Source organism: Bos javanicus, chromosome 28 (assembly GCF_032452875.1).
Source record: "Bos javanicus breed banteng chromosome 28, ARS-OSU_banteng_1.0, whole genome shotgun sequence".
Classification (NCBI taxonomy): Eukaryota; Metazoa; Chordata; class Mammalia; order Artiodactyla; family Bovidae; genus Bos; species Bos javanicus.
In genome coordinates, this window is record NC_083895.1 from 2,396,788 (window position 1) to 2,415,761 (window position 18,974).

Here is an 18,974-nt window from a genome sequence, read left to right on the forward strand (position 1 = left end):
AAAAACCACAGCCTTGACTAGATGGACCTTTGTTGGCAAAGTAATATCTCTGCTTTTCAATATGCTATCTAGGTTGGTCATAACTTTCCTTCCAGGGAGTAAGCGTCTTTTAATTTCATGGCTGCAATCACCATCTGCAGTGATTTTGGAGCCCAAAAAAATAAAGTCAGCCACTGTTTCCATTGTTTCCCCATCTATTTCCCATGAAGTGATGGGACCAGATGCCATGATCTTAGTTTTCTGCATGTTGAGCTTTAAGCTAACTTTTTCACTCTCCTCTTTCACTTTGATCAAGAGGCTTTAAGTTCCTCTTCACTTTCTGCCATAAGAGTGGAGTCATCTGCATACCTGGCTCGGTGTCAGCAAAAACTCCCAGCAAAACCCCAATCTCTAGGCAGCTAACATCCTGCATCCTGTTTGCGATCAGATGCCCAGTCCTGGGCTTTCCTTGGCCCATCTGAGACCTACCATGTCCCAAAACATCACAGCAACCACAGGTATGATAGCCAGTGGCAGCCAGGCCAACCCCACCCTCCAGGGGAAAGCAGAGAAGCCCGTTCACTGGCACCTACCTCACGCATGGGTGCAGAAGCACAGACGTTGTGAGTTTTCTGGCTTCCTGTATCCGTCTGTTTCTCTCCCCACCCATAGAGGGCAAACGGGTGCCTGTGTTCTTTTATTCTAGTGGATGACCTCTGAGGACTCTTGGTTTTCCTGCTTCCTCGGGCAGCTAAGGCACTTGGTGGTTGCTGAGGGTCAGTACTGCTGGCTGATTTTTCAGGGTCTCTCATCCTGATCTGTCGTTCAGGTTTCTCTTTTACATCTTTCACTGGCAGTGCTTTTTGAAAAAGGAGATAGAACAGGATGAATGCTTTAAATTCAGGTTTACATACAATTACACATAATTTAAATATTTGGGATGAAAAATTCATAATGCCTAATTAAGTAACTTTTTTACTTACAGCTTGATTCTACAAGTTTCACTTAAAATGGACAGACAGAAACAAGTTAGTCTATCTCATTTTAAAATCAACAATAAATACCAAGACTGAACCAAGCCTATTCAAAAGTAACAACCATCATTCGCATTCTGAGATTACGAGTCTCAATTGAATACTAAAAGCTAAAAGGCTAGAAAACACCAGGGCCTAATGGCTTTCCCCATGATAAATCCAGTCATTTACCATCTTGCTTCAGGGACAGATTTGGACTGGCGGCAATCATTCATCAGCTGCAAAGGGTCAGTTTTTAAGTTACTCAACTGGAGTTTCAGGATTGTACTGCTTTGTCATGCTCCAAAACTATGGAAAATGCTCCTTTCAGCTCTCCCGAGCTCCTTATAAGAGCTGGCTGGTGACCTTAACATGAAAAGCCCTCCATCACAATAAGGAGCGTTTTCCATAGCTCCTCACCTCCATGTACAGCTGCATGCACCCAGGGGGAGGAGCTGGGAAGAGGACTCTTATTCATGACAACATGAACCAGGGCCCCTAGCCTACACAGTCCTAAATCTGGCATCAAGGCTGGTAAAACTCTGGTGGGGAATGGACTGCACACCTGAGGTGTACTCAGACATTCAGGACACACTCCAGAACATAGCTGTTTCCCCTTTATGACTGTCCAATCATTATTTTTACAACCATTTGTATAGTCCTATATGATCTTATAATCTTATGTGATCTTATACAGGTTGTATTCCTTGTGTAAAGCCCCAGGGAGCCTATGTTTTAATCTGAGTAAGAGCCCCTGCGCATCCAGGGCACCACTTTACAGACCCCGTTGCTCACATCTGTAGAAAAGCCCTTGCTCCCGAGGCTCCAGAATTTGGCTCTAGGTAGTGATTTTACAGGTTCCCCTTCCCAAACCGCATCATCTTTAGGACGCACTCATGTCCCTCGCTCATAGTGGACCCTTCCCTGATGGGTCCAGACGCAGCACACGTGTGCACCCTGACACATCAGCTGCATTTCTGTCTTCAGCAATGACCTTTATCTACCAAGTCATTTCCTTTATTACTAAGCATTCTAAGGAGTAGATAGCACGCGTCCAGCCCTGGGGTTCAGTGCTTTGCACGGCTGTGCACCGTATCTATAAACCCAGCACTCAGGCTGTCTGGGGACACATGAGATACCAGTCTTATACTGAATCCTGAGAACCCAAATCCCCTCATCACTCTCTCTTCTGAGTGATGTGTCCTCACCTCATCCTCTTCCCTCCCCTGGATCTAGGTAGAAGGGAAAGAGCCCATCAGGACCAAGACAACGGGAAGTAGAAGGGGGTCCATACCTGGCGCAGTTACGACACTGAGAGAGGGGGAAACAACTCAACTCATCTTCAGGGATTCATTTCCTTCTCTTCCTCTCCAGCCCCCATATGTCTAACTCAGACCTTCCAGGGAGCATGTCCCAGAAGATGATAATGATTTGGCTCACGGGACAAGCTGAAGCCAACCAAGGAGAGATTAGGAAAGAGAATTCCAGCAAGTGGGGAACTGGCTTCTACAAAGACATGAAGAAAAGAAAGAATAATTAAAAATGCCAGGTACACAGAGAGTCTATGGGTGAAGGCATGAGTGGGTAGCAGTGGGGAAATAAAGACCTTCTATGCCAAACACAGGAGTTTTATCTTTTCCTAAAAATGAAGAAGAATCACTGAAGGATTTTAGGCTGAAAAATGCTATGGTCCTATCTGCATTTCAGGAAGGCGGCATCTACCAACAAACGTGCCCCAAAGAGGTGGGGGCAGAAAGCATGGAGAGTCCAGGGTAGGGGGCAATGCTGGCAGGGGCCAAGCAGGGAGAAAAGGACCAGATAGTGCCCGCCACACCTGGCTGGTGCTCGGACTCACCTGGGCACCTGTGAACTGGGAGGTGGTACCCCGGCCTCTCCAGAGAGCCACAGAGGGCTAGACGGGCAGCTGAGTGGGTGACAGACACAAAGCAAATGCTGGGAGGCAAAGAGGAATCTTGGGGCCCCCTACAGGGGTTGGGAGTGGATGGTCACACTATCCTCCAGCAGAAAGCCATCAAAGATGGGAAAAGGGTACTTGACGACTCAGGTATGAGACACCCCTGGGACCACCACGCAGGCCACAGCAGAACCCTTAATCAGGGGCCCAAAAGAGAATGTGGAATTGGAGAGAGTCATAAGCAGGTAGGTGGGGGCTGAGGCTCAGACACAGAGCAGATCCCCCAGAATGAACACAGAGTCAGCAGAAGGGGAGCAGAGGTTGGCCCCCTGGACACCAGCTGAGCCGGTAGAAGGGATGAGGAGAGCCAGAGAGGAAGCCAGGGAAAAGAACAGCCAGCAAAGTCTAGAAGCTTCCAGGAGAGAAGCTGGAGAAGGATGTTCAAGGACAGAACAATTAACAGAGCCAGATTTTACAAAGAGGGCAGGAGAATGAGGACAAAACAAGACTGGGCATTCTAGGGTTTAAGAGACACAAGCTACTATGTAAACACAAATAGCTACAAGGGCACATTGCACAGCACAGGGAATACAGCCAATATTTGTCTAGCTCTAGATGGAAATCGTGAATCACTATGTTGTACACCAGGGCTTCCCTGATAGCTCAGTTGGTAAAGAATCCGCCTGCAATGCAAGAGACCCCAGTTCAATACCTGGGTTGGGAAGATCCACTGGAAAAGGGATAAGCTATCCACTCCAGTATACCTGGGCTTCCCTGGTGGCTCAGCTGGTAAAGAATCCACCTGCAATGTAGGAGATCTGGGTTTGATCCCTGGGTTGGGAAGATCCCCTGAAGAAGGGAAGGCTACCCACTCCAGTATTCTGGCCGGGAAAATTCCATGTATAGTCTATGGAGTTGCAAAGAGTTGGACATGCCTGAGCGACTTTGACTTTCATGCTGTACACCTGAAACATATAAATCAAATATACCTCAATAAAGAAACTGGATGGTTAAGTGTTATGTTAGGTGTGCTGCACCACAATTAAATAAAATAAACGAACATAAGATAAAATATTTACACAAGTTTTGTAAAAGACAGACTTGGGTCTGGGCAGTCAGGCTGTCTCACATGACCGAGAGGAGCACAGGCGATAGGGAGAGCCAGGTCACAGCAGGTTGCAGATCAGGGGGACCCCAGTGATCTCCTCACCATGGATCACTGAAAGGTCTGACATTAAAAACAGCAGTGTCCACCGGTATCCAACACAAGAAACTGAAATCCTCTCTAGGGAGCCTGGGTCTCAGATTATTCCTACAGATAATTTTCTGAACACAACAGTGAGTGTCCTGGGGATGACCAGTCACACAGGAGACAAGACGATAAGGAAGTCCAGCAGGAGCAAGAGACCTGGGGAAATGGGGTTATCACTAACAGACCATAAAACTAAAAGAAGAAGCACAAGCTCAAAAATATCTGCAGCAGAGAAAAAAGATGGAAAACAGAAGAGATAGAACTTATCACTATAAAATTAATACTTATAAAACTCTTGAAACAGTGCCTGGTACAAGATAAGTGTATATATGTTTCAAAATCCTATTCAAAGTTTTAAATAAAGCCATTTCCAGGCAAATAAAAACAGTGTTTGTGGAAAAACAGTTATTGTGGAAGATTCTAATAGCACCTTTCTCAGTAACTGACAAAAATCAACTCAGCCTTGATTTAGGACTATCCTGTTCATTACAAAAGCCATGAAGCAGAGGTGACCTAAATATAAGTTTACATTAATTAAAATTAGCTAGAAACAAATTTTCACTTCCTCAGTTATACCAGAGTTCAAGTGCTCAAACATATGGCTCATGGTTAGCCTGTTTCACGGTCCAGACAGAGAAACTGCCCATCATTACAGAAAGTTTGACTTGAACAGAATGATTTTTAAAACTATTTGAACAAAATTAACACATTTGACCCAATGGGTACATACAGAATACTGCACTCAAAACCACAGAATACACAATCTTATCAAGCACATGCGGAACATTTACAAGAATTTACCCAGCCAAAGCTATAAAGAAACTCTTAACATAGTCACAAAACTGGAATCATACAGTATGTATTCTCTGACTTGTGCAATTAAGCTAGATCGTGCTCATGCTCAGTCACTTGAGTCATGTCCAACTCTTTGTAACCCTATGGACTGTATAGTCTGCCAGGCTCCTCTGTCCACAGGTTTCTCCAGGCAAGAATACTGGAGTGGGATCTTCCCAACCTAGGAATCAAACTCCCATCTCCTGCTTACAGATATCCGGATTCTTTACTGCTGAGCCACCAGGGAAGCCCTAATTAAGCTAGATACAACAGCAAAAATATCTTTCACAGTCTCCAGCTATAGGAGAATTCCCTGGTGGTCCAGTAATTAGAACTCCATGCTTTCACCACTGAGGGTCAGAGTTCAATCCCTGGTTAGAGAACTAAAATCAGTCTCATGGCATGGCCAGTAGATAAATAAAATCTCCAGTTATAAAATTAACATTTCTCTTTTTTTCTTAAATTGAACTACAATATGGTATTAGTTTTAGGTTACAGCAAAGTGATTCAGTTATATAGATACATTCTTTCAGGCCACTTTCTACTATAGGTTATTATCAGATATTCTATATAGTTCCTTGTGCTATACAGTAAATCCTTGTTACTTATCTGTTTTATACATGGTAGTTTTTATCTGTTAATCTCATACTCCTAATATATCCCTTTCCTTAAAAACATTTCTAAATAATGCATGGGTCAAAAATAAATCATATTATTTCACAAAAATGTAAATGTTCTCCATGTCATTGAGCTATGCACTTAAAAATTGTTAAAATGATAATTTGTGTTGTGTGTTTACTACAATTTTTAAAAAGAAAAAAGTAATAGCGATAGAGAACATAATCCCATTCTTATTAGAAATATTTCTAAATTTCTTGATTAAGTACAATGCAGCTAAAGAAGTAATCAGAAGTAAATCTAGAGCCTTAAATCAATATATCAAAAAGAAAAAAAGGCAAGGGAAGAAAAAAAAATCAATGATAAGCATCCATCTTAAAATGTTATAAAAAGGGCTTCCCTGGTGGCTCAGTGGTAAAGAATCTGCCTGCCAGTGCAGGAGACATGGATTTAATCCCAGTCCAGGAAGATCCCACATGCGACAGAAGAACTAACCCTGTGCACCACAACTGCTGAGCCTGTGCTCTAGAGTCTGGGAACCCCAACTGCAGAGCCCACGTGGGACAACTGCTGAAGCCTTTGAGCCTTAGAGCCTGTGCTCCACAATGAGAGAAGCCTGCACTGCAATGAAGAACAGCCCCACCGCCGCAACTAGAGAAAAGCCCGTGCAGCAAGAACCCAGCACAGCCAAAAATAAAAATAAATTTAAAAAATAAAAAAAGAATATTAAAAAATTTATAAAAATAAGCACTAAAAAATGAAACTAAGGGGAAAAAATCATGAATTAATAAACACATAATAAACAAAACCGATATGGCCAAGGGTTAGCTTGGAACAAAAATGAACAGAATTCACAAACCTCTAGCAAGACTAATAAAGAAAGAGGGTAAAAAATAAAAATGAGTAAAAATAGAGCAAACGAGGCCATCAGGTTAAATGTGCACTGGTGACACAAGATTACAGCCCTTCGTCTTCAAACCCCAGTAAAGTGAAGGAGCACAGGCCAAAGAGGGAAAGGACAACGAGCAAGCGGGCAAAGACCCCAGACGAATTTTGGAAGGTGCAAAGTGATGAAGACTTAGAAATGACTCACGGGACTCCGCAGGAAGATGCAAACTCCCTGCAGGAGAAGGGCCCACAGGACACCGTGGGGCTGTGCAGTACCTGGCACTGAGGCACCAGACTTCCCAGAAGGCTACGCCTAGCATCAGTCAGTGCCCCAGGCCATGTGCTCCAATGGCAGCTTAACAAGGATGTGCCTCGGCTGAGAACCAGGGTCCCTGCTGCTTGCCCTTGAACCTGGACAGATTTTTGTGAGCAGAGAATGGGGTGAAAGAGGTGGCACATGGCTCCTGGAAATAAGTCATGATGGGCAATACAGCAGCTGCCCAGCTCTCTCTCAGGAGTGCTCACTGTTAGAGGCCGGCCTGCAAGTGATGAGGAGGGCCAGGCACATGAAGAAGTCACCTGCAAGTGTCCTAGCAGACAGCTGCAGTCAGCACGCAGCAGAGAGAAGGCACACCCTGTGCCTTGGCCAAATTCTAATTTACAGAAACCATGAGCTCACAGGTGAGACCTGGAACCTGAAGTACTAGTTTCCAGGGTAAGCCTGTTGTGCAGCAATGGGTGCTCCCTCAACAGTCCTTCCTGTGGTCCTCAAGGCCGGTGGCTGCCCCCCCGCCACCTCACCCCATAGCCCAGGTCCCTAAAGGAGGAGGACCAGCGGCAGCAGGCACAGGAGAACTGAGGGGGGCAGGATGGAAACAGGATGGCGTGGTAAAGAATGGGGTCCCTCCTCCTTTCCCCCAGCTCTGTTCCCAGGATGCTGACAGCCAGGCTCAGGCCCTCCCAGGCAGGAGGATGGAGGAGCAGTGTCTGGTGAGCTGACAGAAGAACAGGCGGGTACTGATGTGGGCAGCCCCCAGAAAAGCAGCAGAGTCCCCCTACAATTTACAGTCACAAGCTCCTTCATGCACACAGCTCCCAAAAAGCCCTTCAAGCTTCCCTCTTAAATAAGCAGACAGGCTAAAAGCAAGCATTAGAGTACATCCTTTAATAAGAAAGAGACCAAAACAAAGAGGAAAAAACTAGGCTTGGAATATAAGAGAGCTCTCAAAGGATATTTATGGCTTGAGGAGGGTGGGTGGGGGAGGAGAGTGGAGGGGGAGTTAGAGAAAAGGATGCTATTTTTTATTAATTTTTAAAGGAACACTTGGGACAAAAAAAAACAATCTCTTTGAAATTAAAAACCAGAATGGTAGAATTTAAAATTTCAACAGAAAATTTTGAAGATAAAATTGAAGCATTCTCAAAACAAAACCAAATTTCCAATTTTTCAAAAATAAATAAATAAAAATATTAGAGGTTTGCTCCAGGAGGTATACAAACCAGCTAAAAATAACTATCAAGAAAAAAATGAATAGAAATTTTAAAAAAGCTTTTAAAATGTTTTTTGGCCTCTCTGAATGGCATGTGAGATCTTAATTCCCTGACCAGGGATCAAACCCATACTCCTTGCAATGGCAGCATTGAGTCATAACCACTGGGCCACAAAGGAAGTCCCCAGAACAGAAATTATTTTAAACACTACCTGAAAATAAATGTTTCTAGATTCAAAAGGCTCACCAAGGGATTCCCCTGGCAGTCCAGTGGTTAACTCTGTGCTCCCAGTGCAGGGGGTATAGGTTCAATCCCTGGTCAGGAAACTATATCCCACATGCCATGCCACGAGGTGTGGCCTAAAATAAGTTTTTTTAAAAACTAAATAAAAAGTCCCACCAAGTTATCAGCCCAATGAACGAAAAATGACACATAGTATTTTAGAATACCTAGGATAAAGGGACGGTCCTAAAACTTCAAAAAAGAAAAAGGTCACATATACAAAAGAAGTGTCGGAATGACTTGGTACTTCTCAACAATAAGACCAAAACCTAGGATTCAATATAATACCTTCATATACTGAAATATCTAACCTAGGAAGTCTCTGTCTTGCCCAAATGGCAATCCAGCCTTGGATAAAGGCATTTTTAGACTTCAAGGTGACAAAATTTTCACTTCCCTTTTAACACTTCTCAGGACTTACAGAAGATGTGCTCCACCAAAAGGAAGGGAGATTGGAGGCTTCTAGAACAGGGATTAGATAAAGGAGGAAAACAAAAGGAATACTCGGCAAACATGAAGAGAAGTCTCAGCTTGACAGCAGTGTCAGACCTGGACAGCATAAAGTCTAAATTAAAACAAGAGAGTCAAGGGTTCCCCAAAATTATTTCCCCAAGGAAAATAATGCAACAAATCAACACCTAATGTGCCTGGCATATAACAAGTTTCACAGTCCCACCAGACTATTTCTGGCTAAATTATAAAAGGAAAAAGAAAAGCAAATATACAAGTAAAGCAACAATTACCTCTAGGCAAAACATAAATAACAAAATATAATCAAAATGTACTGTATGGATTATCTGCAAATAACACAGAGCCATGATCATCCAAATATAGAATACTACTTCAGTGAAATAGTCATATAGTTAATACTTTGGGACAAAAGAGGTGCTTGTGTATGTCTAGGTGGGAAGAAGGGAGGGTTTGAGGAATGGCCAAGCTAAGATCTTAAACTAAATCATCTCCCATTACGGGAAGTCAATATACAATTTTCAAAATAAAAAAGCCAACATTACTCTGAATGAGAAAATCATTGGCCACAGTGCTGAAAAGAAAGGTAAAGAGTTACTCCAGGGAGCAAGGGGCATGGGTGGTGAATGGGCCAGGATTACTTTTTCATTTTAAGCATACTTTTAAAAATTCTGCATATGCATAACTGGTTTAAAACTAAAATTTAATTTAAAAAGAAATGTAAATATGAAGAAAAGAATTGGACACATTCTAGACACTCTTGAAAGCATGATGGCTACAAAGAGAAGGCATTTCACAGCGAACAAGCATTCCCACACCCACACCCCACACCCAGGCAATTTCCCAACAGCTTTTTAGTACCATCTCTTAAATAAGAACAAGAAGCCAAGAATCATTAGACATTTGAGGAAAGCTGCTAACTTGAAATACAGGATTACAAATTAAATTAAAACACACACACACACACACACACACACACACACATCCAGAGAAAGGGAGTGGAAACCTGTGCCAATGAAACATCCAAAAACTAAAAACTCCTAGTCCTCAGCAGGACAAGTGAGGATACTATACGTACAAATCAAGAACAGAATACTATTTTTTAAAGAGGATTAAAGAGAAGGAGAGAAGGAAGGAAAACCCAGAAAACAATTCAACAGTTCTTAAGACAGATGGATTGGAAGCCAAAGTAGAAAATTAGAGGATATATTTGTAAAGTCTAACATCCAACTAAGGAGTTCAGAAAGAAAAGAGAAAAAAATAATAGTAATAAGAAAACAATTCAAGAAAACTTTCCAGGATTACAAGATAGGAGTTTGATTTGCAAGGATTCATGAAGCACATTAGAGGAAAACAGGCCTAGACAGAGGATAATTTTCAGAACACAGAGGACAAAGAGAAGACCCTAGAAGCTTCCAGAGGAGGGAACATGTTATCTATGAGGGATTAAGAGTGAGAACCACACGGGAGTATAACAGCAACTACAGAAGTCCCAGTACCAGACAGCACTGCCTCTAGATTTCTTAGAGACAAAAACTTCCAACCTAGAATTTCATGCCTAATCACAAACTTACTGAATTGTGAGGGCAGAATCTTTTGACATGCAAGATCTCAGAATATTAAGCCTCTCACACACTCTTCCTCAGGAAGGTACTAAAGATAATCTCTGCCAGGAGAGGATAAACCGGGCAAGATGATGTGAGAGGCACACAACAGAGGGTCCTACCAAGCGGGAAGGCAGGGAGTCCCTGGGATGGTGGCCAAGAGCCCTCCCAAGACGAAACAAGGCAGCAGGCTGCCAGAGCAGCAAGCAGGCCAGGTGGAAGTAGGTCAGAGGCCCTGGGAGGGATGTCTTAAGATGGGGAGGGTGACAGTGAACCTGATGCATTGGTGGTATTGCAACAGAGAGAAAAGGGAATCACAGCAAACAAGATAGGGTAGCTCTAAGCAACCTCTTCCATAGGCCCTGCTGCTGCTAAGTCACTTCAGTCGTGTCCGACTCTGTGCGACCCCATAGACGGCAGCCTACCAGGCTCCCCCGTCCCTGGGATTCTCCAGGCAAGAACACTGGAGTGGGTTGCCATTTCCTTCTCCAATGCATGAAAGTGAAAAAGGCCTTCTCCGACAGGCCCTAACTGAATCTAACTAATTCTATGATGACTATACCAGAAGGGTGAGGATGGACCAGGTGTATGGGTTAGGAGATCACTAAAAAGAATTAAGGGCTTCCCAGGTAGCTCAGGGAGAAGGCAATGGCACCCCACTCCAGTACTCTTGCCTGGAAAATCCCATGGACAGAGGAGCCTGGTAGGCTGCAGTCCAAGGGGTGGTGAAGAGTCGGACACGACTGAGCGACTTCACCTTCACTTTTCACTTTCATGCATTGGAGAAGGAAATGGCAACCCACTCCAGTGTTCTTGCCTGGAGAATCCCAGAGAGGGCGGAGCCTGGTGGGCTGCCATCTATGGGATCGCACAGAGTCGGACACGACTGAAGCGACGCAGCAGCAGCAGCAGCAGCAGCAGCAGGTAGCTCAGTGGTAAAGAATTCACCTGCCAATGCAGGAGATGTGGGTTTGATCCCTGGGTCAGGAAGATCCCTTGGAGGAGGAAATGGCAACCCACTCCAGTATTCCTGCCTGGGAAACCCCATGGACCGAGAAGCTTGACAGGTTGCAGTCCATGGGGTGGCAAACAGTCGGACATGACTGAGCAACTGAGCACACTACACAAAAAGAATTAAAGCCAATAATAGATGGTACTAAAAACTCAACAACAACAACAAAAATCAACAAATCTTAATAAAAGCCATGTTACTTGGAAAAACAGAATTACACACCAAGGAAAAACCAGAGGACTGGGAAGTGGTCACCTAGGGAATAGGTTAATTGGTGTGGGGGAGGAGGGTTGCTGTATCTCTGTACTAAGCCATATATAACCCTATGATTCTGTGTGTACATATGGCTTCAGTAAAGACAAGAACTAAATGTTTATGTTTCATAGAAACTCAAAAGAGTGCTCATCATTCTGTCCACTTAAAAACAAGGACTTTCAATCCTGCCAGACATAGGGATGAACAGAGGCTTGATAGGCATGAGCAAAGCAAAAGATCCTGGGATGGGGAGTCCAGAAACATTTTCTCTTCCCAGATTCCTAAACCAGAAATATTAACAAAGAAGAAATAACTACCTCAGCCAGCCCCTGGGAGGATTCAGTGTCTCTAAGGGAACAAAAATAATCATGAACCCTTACGAACACAAGCCCCATACTCCATACTACAATGCTGTCTAAAAACTGCATTTATATACACCTGGAAATAACTGACATCTCTTTCATAAGCAATGAAGGGAAAGAACCAAGGAGAGAGAAAAGCTCATTCAGTCTGATAAAATGCATCTCATAATTGAGCTCAGTGCCCCATACTCTCCCCATCTTCTGTTATTCAAACTTCTAGCAAAGGTCAGGAATCAGTGGGAATTCACAAGTAACATGAGGATGAAGGGGCAGCCCTGCCACATGATGAACCGAGAACAGCTGGGAACAGTATAACAAGACTCAACTTCCTCTCTTCCTCAGCATCTCACAGACAAGCTAGGATGAGAGTCAAGAGAAAAATCTGATCAGAGTACCACTTACAAGGCGGTAAACAAAAATAGTCACCAATCGTTGATTCTGAGCTTCTATTCCTTCATCTATAAAATCGAGGTAAACGAGGTAAAAACTCCCTTGGTAAACGAGGTAAATGGTCCTCCCTCTTAGAATTGTTTTGAGTGTTGACTAAGAAAATATATACTCTAAGATCGGAGACTGGATGCATGACAAGCTCTCAGGCCATTTTAGTTATTTGGCTGGGGTCTCTTTAAAACTGAGTGACGTCGGGTGGTGCCTGACCCAGGTTAGAGTAGAATAGAACCCCACGGGGTTCCTCCAGGCTGAATCTGGGGCATTCATTCAACTGGGCCCTGAGCACCAGCGGCCGCTCGGCCCGCCCCACTCTCCGAGAGCCCGCCGGCAGGAGAGAAGGTGCAGGGCCCCGACGGGAGCAGCAGATGCACCACCCCCAAGAGCCATTTTCCAGCTGCCGCTCCCCAAGCTCACAGTAGCAGCTGGAGGAGAGGAAGCGAGCAGCCGAGAGGACCTGGCATTTAGAAGGATTATCTCCCAGCAGCCGGGACTTATGCAACAGTCTGTGGAAACAAATACAAAATATTCCCAAGGGAAAGCGCGGCCAGATCAGGGAGTTAACACAGAAAACAACAGCCCCAATCACAGGACAATGCGCTTAGCTCACAGAGGTTAGTTCCTAACCTCTGGCCGTCTGATGAAAGCTGGGCTCCTCTCATAAAACAAATGAGCGTTTAGAAATAAATAGAAAGGAGTTTAGCGGTCCAGAGGCCATCAAGGCTACCTGGTGAAAATCTGGACTTCGCCAGCGGCAAGTCTACGGCGTTCACAGCTGGCTCAACCCAGAGACACACTTTACGGAAATACAGGGTCGGAGGGCGGGGGCGGGGCCGCCACCTCCCTTATTTTGTCAAGGGTGGCGTATTCTCCGCCGACCAAAAATAGATTAAATAAAATTAAGAAAGAGCTCGCCCTGAGCTCTCACTGCGAGAAACGGCTGCGCGGTTCAGGAGACGCAGGAGCAAATCCAGTCCCGCGAGCTGGGCCCTCGCAGCCCCCTCCCCAGCCCGGTACCTGGCAGCGCCGCGTCCTCTGCGTCCACGGCGTCCCTGGTCTCCGCGTCCCCCGCGGCCTCCACCTCCCGCTCCTCCGGCCCTACGCGCCCCTCAGGCTCCGCGGGCGGCGGCGGCGGCGGCGAGGCCGGGGCGCACTGGGGCGCGGGGGCCCCGGTGCCCGACGACGCCGAAGACGCCGAGTCGTCCGAGGCGCCGGCCTGGCCCCAGTCGTCCCAGAGCCAAGGCGCGTGCGCCTGCTCCAGCAGCCGGCGACCCAGACGGTAGTGGCGCAGCGCACGGTAGCACGGCCCGTACTCGTCCCAGCGCGGCTCCTGGTAGCGCTTCATGTACTCGCTCTTCACGCCGCTCCCCGGGGACATGGTGCCGCACGTCGGCCCCGAATGCCCGCCTTTCCGCGCCGCGCGGTCGCCTACAGGACCCATGACACGACACAGAGGCGCGCCCCACCCCTCCGCCAGCCCAGCCCGCCGCGACGTTTAAACCCAGAGCCCCGCCCGGACGGGGCGGGCTGGGGCGGAGCGTGGGAAGTGGGGTAGGGAGCGGGGGCGGGAGTGTGGGGGCGGGGCGTGGGGCCGAGGGGCGGAGGGAGAGCGCGGCCCGCCTGGGGAGGGGGCGGAGACCTGGGAGGGCGGCCCAGGGGCGAGGGAGGGCCGAGCGGCCTGGGCTGCAGGGCTCGGGGGTCACCGGGGAGGGCGGCTCGCGAGCTCAGAAGCCAGAGGCCGCGGGAGCCCGCGGATGGGAGGTGAAAGAGGGAGGCGTGGGCGCGGGGAGCGGGGCGGCCTCTGGGTCTTCGGAGCGGGAAGTGTGGGCAGGAGGGGCAGCCCCGATTACCTCCTTCTTGTACCTCCAGCCCCGCGGCTCCGGCGGGTCCTCGACGCGAGTGGCGCAGCAGCCCGGATCCGCCCGCTCTCCCAGGGCTTTCCTGCCGAGCAAGATGTCGCTCCTGCTGCAACCGGTAGGGGAAGGCGCCGCCTCAGTCCCGGGAGCAGTCGTCTCCCGCGCGCGCTCCCGGTCCCCGGCCCCCACCCCTCTCGGTGGGGGCGGCGACTTCGGCGCCTGGCGTGGGCTTGCGGGCGACTTGGCTGGCCCAGGACCCTAGCCAGGTCCCCGCCCGCCCGAGGCGCCCACGAACCTCGTTGTGGGAGGCGCTGCCCCTGGCCCCCGCCGCGTCAGGAGGCGTCAGGGAACGGAGCCGCCCACCAGCCCGCGACGTTGTGTGTTCTCTTCCCGACACTTGCCAGGGTCGCGCTCCCAGAAACAACCCCAAGTGCGCGCGTTGGCTCTTGCTTCCTTTCCTCTGTTCACAACACCTGTTACTCTGGCTTTAACTCCTTTCAGTGCTTTGGTGCAACTCCTTTCTTGTCTACGCCCCCGAACATTTTTTGAAGCTATTGATTAAAACTGCCAAGCCACCATCCCAGAGACCCAGGTGCACAGAAAACCTTGGTGGACTCGGTTGCTTTGTGCTAAGTATGTTGTGCTGATTGTTACAGTTTCCAGAGCGGTCCCGTGCAGCTTCTTCCCCTTTATGAAAAGGAGCCTGGATACATTAGTAACAAAGATTTGGAAGAAAAGAAGTTCAGTTCAGTCGTTCAGTCGTGTCCGACTCTTTGCGCCCCCATGAACCGCAGCACGCCAGGCTTCCCTGTCCATCACCAACTCCCGGAGTTCACTCAAACTCATGTGCATCGAGTCGGTGGTGCCATCCAGCCATCTCATCCTCTGTCGTCCCCTTCTCCTCCTGCCCCCAATCCCTCCCTCTTAACATCAGGGTCTTTTCCAATGAGTCAACTCTTCGCATGAGGTGGCCAAAAGTGTTGGAGTTTCAGCTTCAGCATCAGTCCCTCCAATGAACACCAGGACTGATCTCCTTTAGGATGAACTGGTTGGATCTCCTTGCAGTCCAGGGGACTCTCGAGAGCCTTCTCCAACACCACAGTTCAAAAGCATCAATTCTTCAGTGCTCAGCTTTCTTCACAGTCCAACTCTCACATCCATACATGACCACAGGAAAAACCATAGCCTTGACTAGACAAACCTTTGTTGGCAAAGTAATATCTCTGCTTTTCAACATGATATCTAGGTTGGTCATAACTTTCCTTCCAAGGAGTAAGCGTCTTTTAATTTCATGGCTGCAATCACCATCTGCAGTGATTTTGGAGCCCAGAAAAATAAAGTCAGCCACTGTTTCCACTGTTTCCCAATCTATCTGCCATGAAGTGATAAGACCAGATGCCATGATCTTCGTTTTCTGAATGTTGAGCTTTAAGGCAGCTTTTTCACTCTCCTCTTTCACTTTCATCAAGAGGCTTTTGAGTTCCTCTTCACTTTCTGCCATAAGGGTGGTGTCATCTGCATATCTGAGGTTATTGATATTTCTCCCGGAAATCTTGATTCCAGCTTGTGCTTCTTCCAGCCCAGCGTTTCTCATAATGTACTCTGCATATAAGTTAAATAAGCAGGGTGACAATATACAGCCTTGACATACTCCTTTTCCTATTTGGAACCAGTCTGTTGTTCCATGTCCAGTTCTAACTGTTGCTTCCTGATCTGCATGTAAGTTTCCCAAGAGGCAGGTCAGGTGGTCTGGTATTCCCATCTCTTTCAGAATTGTCCATAGTTTATTGTGGTCCACACAGTCAAAGGCTTTGGCATAGTCAATAAAGCAGAAATAGATGCTTTTCTGGAACTTTCTTGCTTTTTCCATGATCCAGTGGATGTTGGCAATTTGATCTCTGGTTCCTCTGCCTTTTCTAAAACCAGCTTGAACATCTGGAAGTTCACGGTTCACGTACTGCTGAAGCCTGGCTTGCAGAATTTTGAGCATTACTTTACTAGCATGTGAAATTAGTGCAATTGTGTGGTAGTTTGAGCATTCTTTGGCATTGCCTTTCTTTGGGATTGGACTGAAAACTGCCTTTTTCCAGTCCTGTGGCCACTGCTGAGTTTTCCAAATTTGCTGGCATATTGAGTGCAGCACTTTCACAGCATCATCCTTCAGGATTTGATATAGCTCAACTGGAATTCCATCACCTCCACTAGCTTTGTTCGTAGTGATGCTTTCTAAGGCCCACTTGACTTCACGTTCCAGGATGTCTGGCTCTAGGTGAGTGATCACACCATTGTGATTATCTGGGTGGTGAAGCTCTTTTTTGTACAGTTCTTCTGTGTATTCTTGCCATCTCTTCTTAATATCTTCTGCTTCTGTTAGGTCCATACCATTTCTGTCCTTTATTGAGCCCATATTTGCATGAAATGTTCCCTTGGTATCTCTAATTTTCTTGAAGAGACCTCTAGTCTTTCCCATTCTGTTGTTTTCCTCTATTTCTTTGCATTGATCGCTGAGGAAGGCTTTCTTATCTCTCCTCGCAAAGAAGTTGGGGGAAGTCAAAACATTAGCAGTTAAAAAGCAGGCCTAGGTTCTGGCTTCCATACTGGATTTCCTTCAACTCGCGTCTGTTTTCCCTTCTGCCTCCACCTCCTGTGCCGCCCTGCATCATAACCAAAAGATCCGTAGGTAGACAGTGCCCAAGCAGGACAAGTCAGCCTGTTCTGAGACCTTGAAGGTTGTTGTCCAGAAGTCATTAACACTAATTGTTAACCGCAGTTTTCTGGAGAAACACTTGTGACCTCTGTTGTTGACACCCACATGGTGGCCCTGATTTCTCCCCTCCCCAACTTTATGTTCTATAGCTTGAAATATCCCAGGAACCTGCTAATGCATTTCTCTTTAAACTGGTTTCCCATGGCTGCAAACAAAAGAACCTTAATAAATATATTAATAATGTGGGGGAAATGATGATGTGCGGTTACATAAAAAATTCAGAACACAATCTGTTTCAGTTAGCTTTGGTTGCATAATTAAGTACCCCAAAACTTGTGGTTTAAAACAAAAGATGTATTACTTCTCACAGTTCTATGGGTTAGCTAGGCCATTCCAAAGCTGGTTTCACTCTGCTGGTTTAGACTCGAACAGTTGCATTCAGCTGGAGGGAGAACTGGTCTGGAAGGTTCAACATGGCTTTACTCACATGCCTGACACTGGGGCTGGCTGTGGGCTGGGCTGTCTTGATATCTTCCCTGTATTCTTGTCCCCCAGGAGGTTAGCCTAGCTTCTTCACCTGGCCCTTTCTTCTAAGAGGTTAATAGCAGAAGTTGGAAGGCCTCTGAAGGTCTTATACGTCTCTCTGCTGCAAGCTAATGCTCAAATAAGTCCCAAGGCTAGCCCACATTCAGAGAGCAAGAAACTCCACCTCTCCCTGAGAGGACTAGATGCAAACTTGCATTGCAAAGGGGTGTGCATACTGGATGGAGGAATTTGTGGCTGTATTTTACAATCACACAACCACACACACACAGTATATAAGGTATGACACCATTTTCTGTATAACTGAAAAATAGGGTTAGGAATTATTTTTTTGTTTTACATTTCTCTGTTGTGCAGATGGAGAGGGCAATGGCAACCCACTCCAGTACTCCTGCCTGGAGAATCCCATGGATGGAGGAGCCTGAAAGGCTGCAGTCCATGGGGTTGCTGAGGGTCGGACACAACTGAGCGACTTCACTTTCACTTTTTACTTTCACGCATTGGAGAAGGCAATGGCAACCCACTCCAGTGTTCTTGCCTGGAGAATCCCAGGGCCGGGAGAACCTGGTGAGCTGCCGTCTATGGAGTCACACAGAGTCGGACACGACTGAAGTGACTTAGCGGTAGCATTGTGCAGATAGGTGCATGCCATTCATTCTAATTTTTTAAAGTATTATTATTCACGGCTTACCACTTGGAAGTGACAAAAACCCGATTCAACTAGCTTAAACAGAAAGGGTATTGATTGTCTCTGGCAAACCTAGACCCTGGAATCCAGTCAATATCATTGGGACTCTACTTCTCTCTTTGGTCTCTGAGCTTTCCTCTGGGGTCTGGCCTTTTCTCCCACTACAATGGACTTCCTCTTCACAGCTGGAGAAAGTGCAGCTTGTACTCCAAGCTTATGTTGTCTTAGCTGAGGACCACCAGCAACAGACAACTTCTTAGTATTCCAGTTATAGAGAAAGATTCTTGGCTGTCACCTAACCCTACCCCAGGGGTAGGAGGTGATATGATTGGCCAGGAATGGGTCATGTTTCCATCCCTGTGAATGGGGATAGGGTGGGAGGCTGAAATTGACAGCCCCAGGAGACCCACAGGGAACAAGAAAGGACTGACTCCCCAGAGGAAGGAGCAGTAGGCAGATAAAACAACATATGTTCATCCATATATTCGTCTTTGTGTTTAAAAAAAAAAAAAAAAACAGGATAAGAAAGATCTAATTTGACAGCATGTGTGGGGAGAACCTTCTGGGTCCTAGTTGACCATAAGTAAGGTGCAACTGTAAAGATGTTGAATACAATCATAAGCAGTAGCCACAAAGTTGTATTTCTTTATCAGGGGCAGTAAACCTTTCCTGTAGAGAACCCTCTGTTCCTAGAGCACTGAAGGACTGCCTGTGGAGAAAACAGTGTTGTTTTGTTTTACAGATAGAATCAGGACCAGCA

The 18,974-nt window shown here is 46.6% G+C and overlaps 2 protein-coding genes and 1 long non-coding RNA gene across 12 annotated transcripts in view; 2 read left to right on the forward strand and 1 right to left on the reverse strand.

Moving 5' to 3' along the window:
- RAB4A (RAB4A, member RAS oncogene family) overlaps positions 1 to 5,754 on the forward strand; it is a 74,522-nt gene extending 68,768 nt beyond the window's left edge. Inside the window, exon 8 of one of the 2 annotated variants that reach the window (XM_061404767.1) lies at positions 2,229 to 5,754. The gene's annotated coding sequence lies outside the window, so the exon portion shown is untranslated. The remainder of the gene's footprint in view (positions 1 to 2,228) is intronic. The other variant, XM_061404768.1, reaches the window with a different exon arrangement.
- Positions 1 to 14,356, reverse strand: part of CCSAP (centriole, cilia and spindle associated protein) — a 37,625-nt gene extending 23,269 nt beyond the window's left edge. For 4 of the 6 annotated variants that reach the window (XR_009734168.1, XM_061404774.1, XM_061404771.1 and 1 more), the window contains exons 1-2: positions 13,438 to 13,947; positions 573 to 838 (exon numbers count right to left, since the gene is read on the reverse strand). Coding sequence is in view for 5 of the 6 variants with exons in the window: in XM_061404774.1 (XP_061260758.1) it covers positions 573 to 838; positions 13,438 to 13,861 (690 nt within the window). In the remaining variant the exon portion in view is untranslated. Of the gene's footprint in view, positions 1 to 572; positions 839 to 13,437; positions 13,948 to 14,270 lie in introns of those variants that run through there. The other 2 variants (XM_061404772.1, XM_061404775.1) reach the window with 2 other exon arrangements.
- Positions 14,094 to 18,974, forward strand: part of LOC133240270 (uncharacterized) — a 51,400-nt gene continuing 46,519 nt past the window's right edge. For 3 of the 4 annotated variants that reach the window (XR_009734171.1, XR_009734170.1, XR_009734169.1), the window contains exon 1: positions 14,305 to 14,394. This is a non-coding gene — a long non-coding RNA (uncharacterized LOC133240270). Of the gene's footprint in view, positions 14,182 to 14,289; positions 14,395 to 18,974 lie in introns of those variants that run through there. The other variant, XR_009734172.1, reaches the window with a different exon arrangement.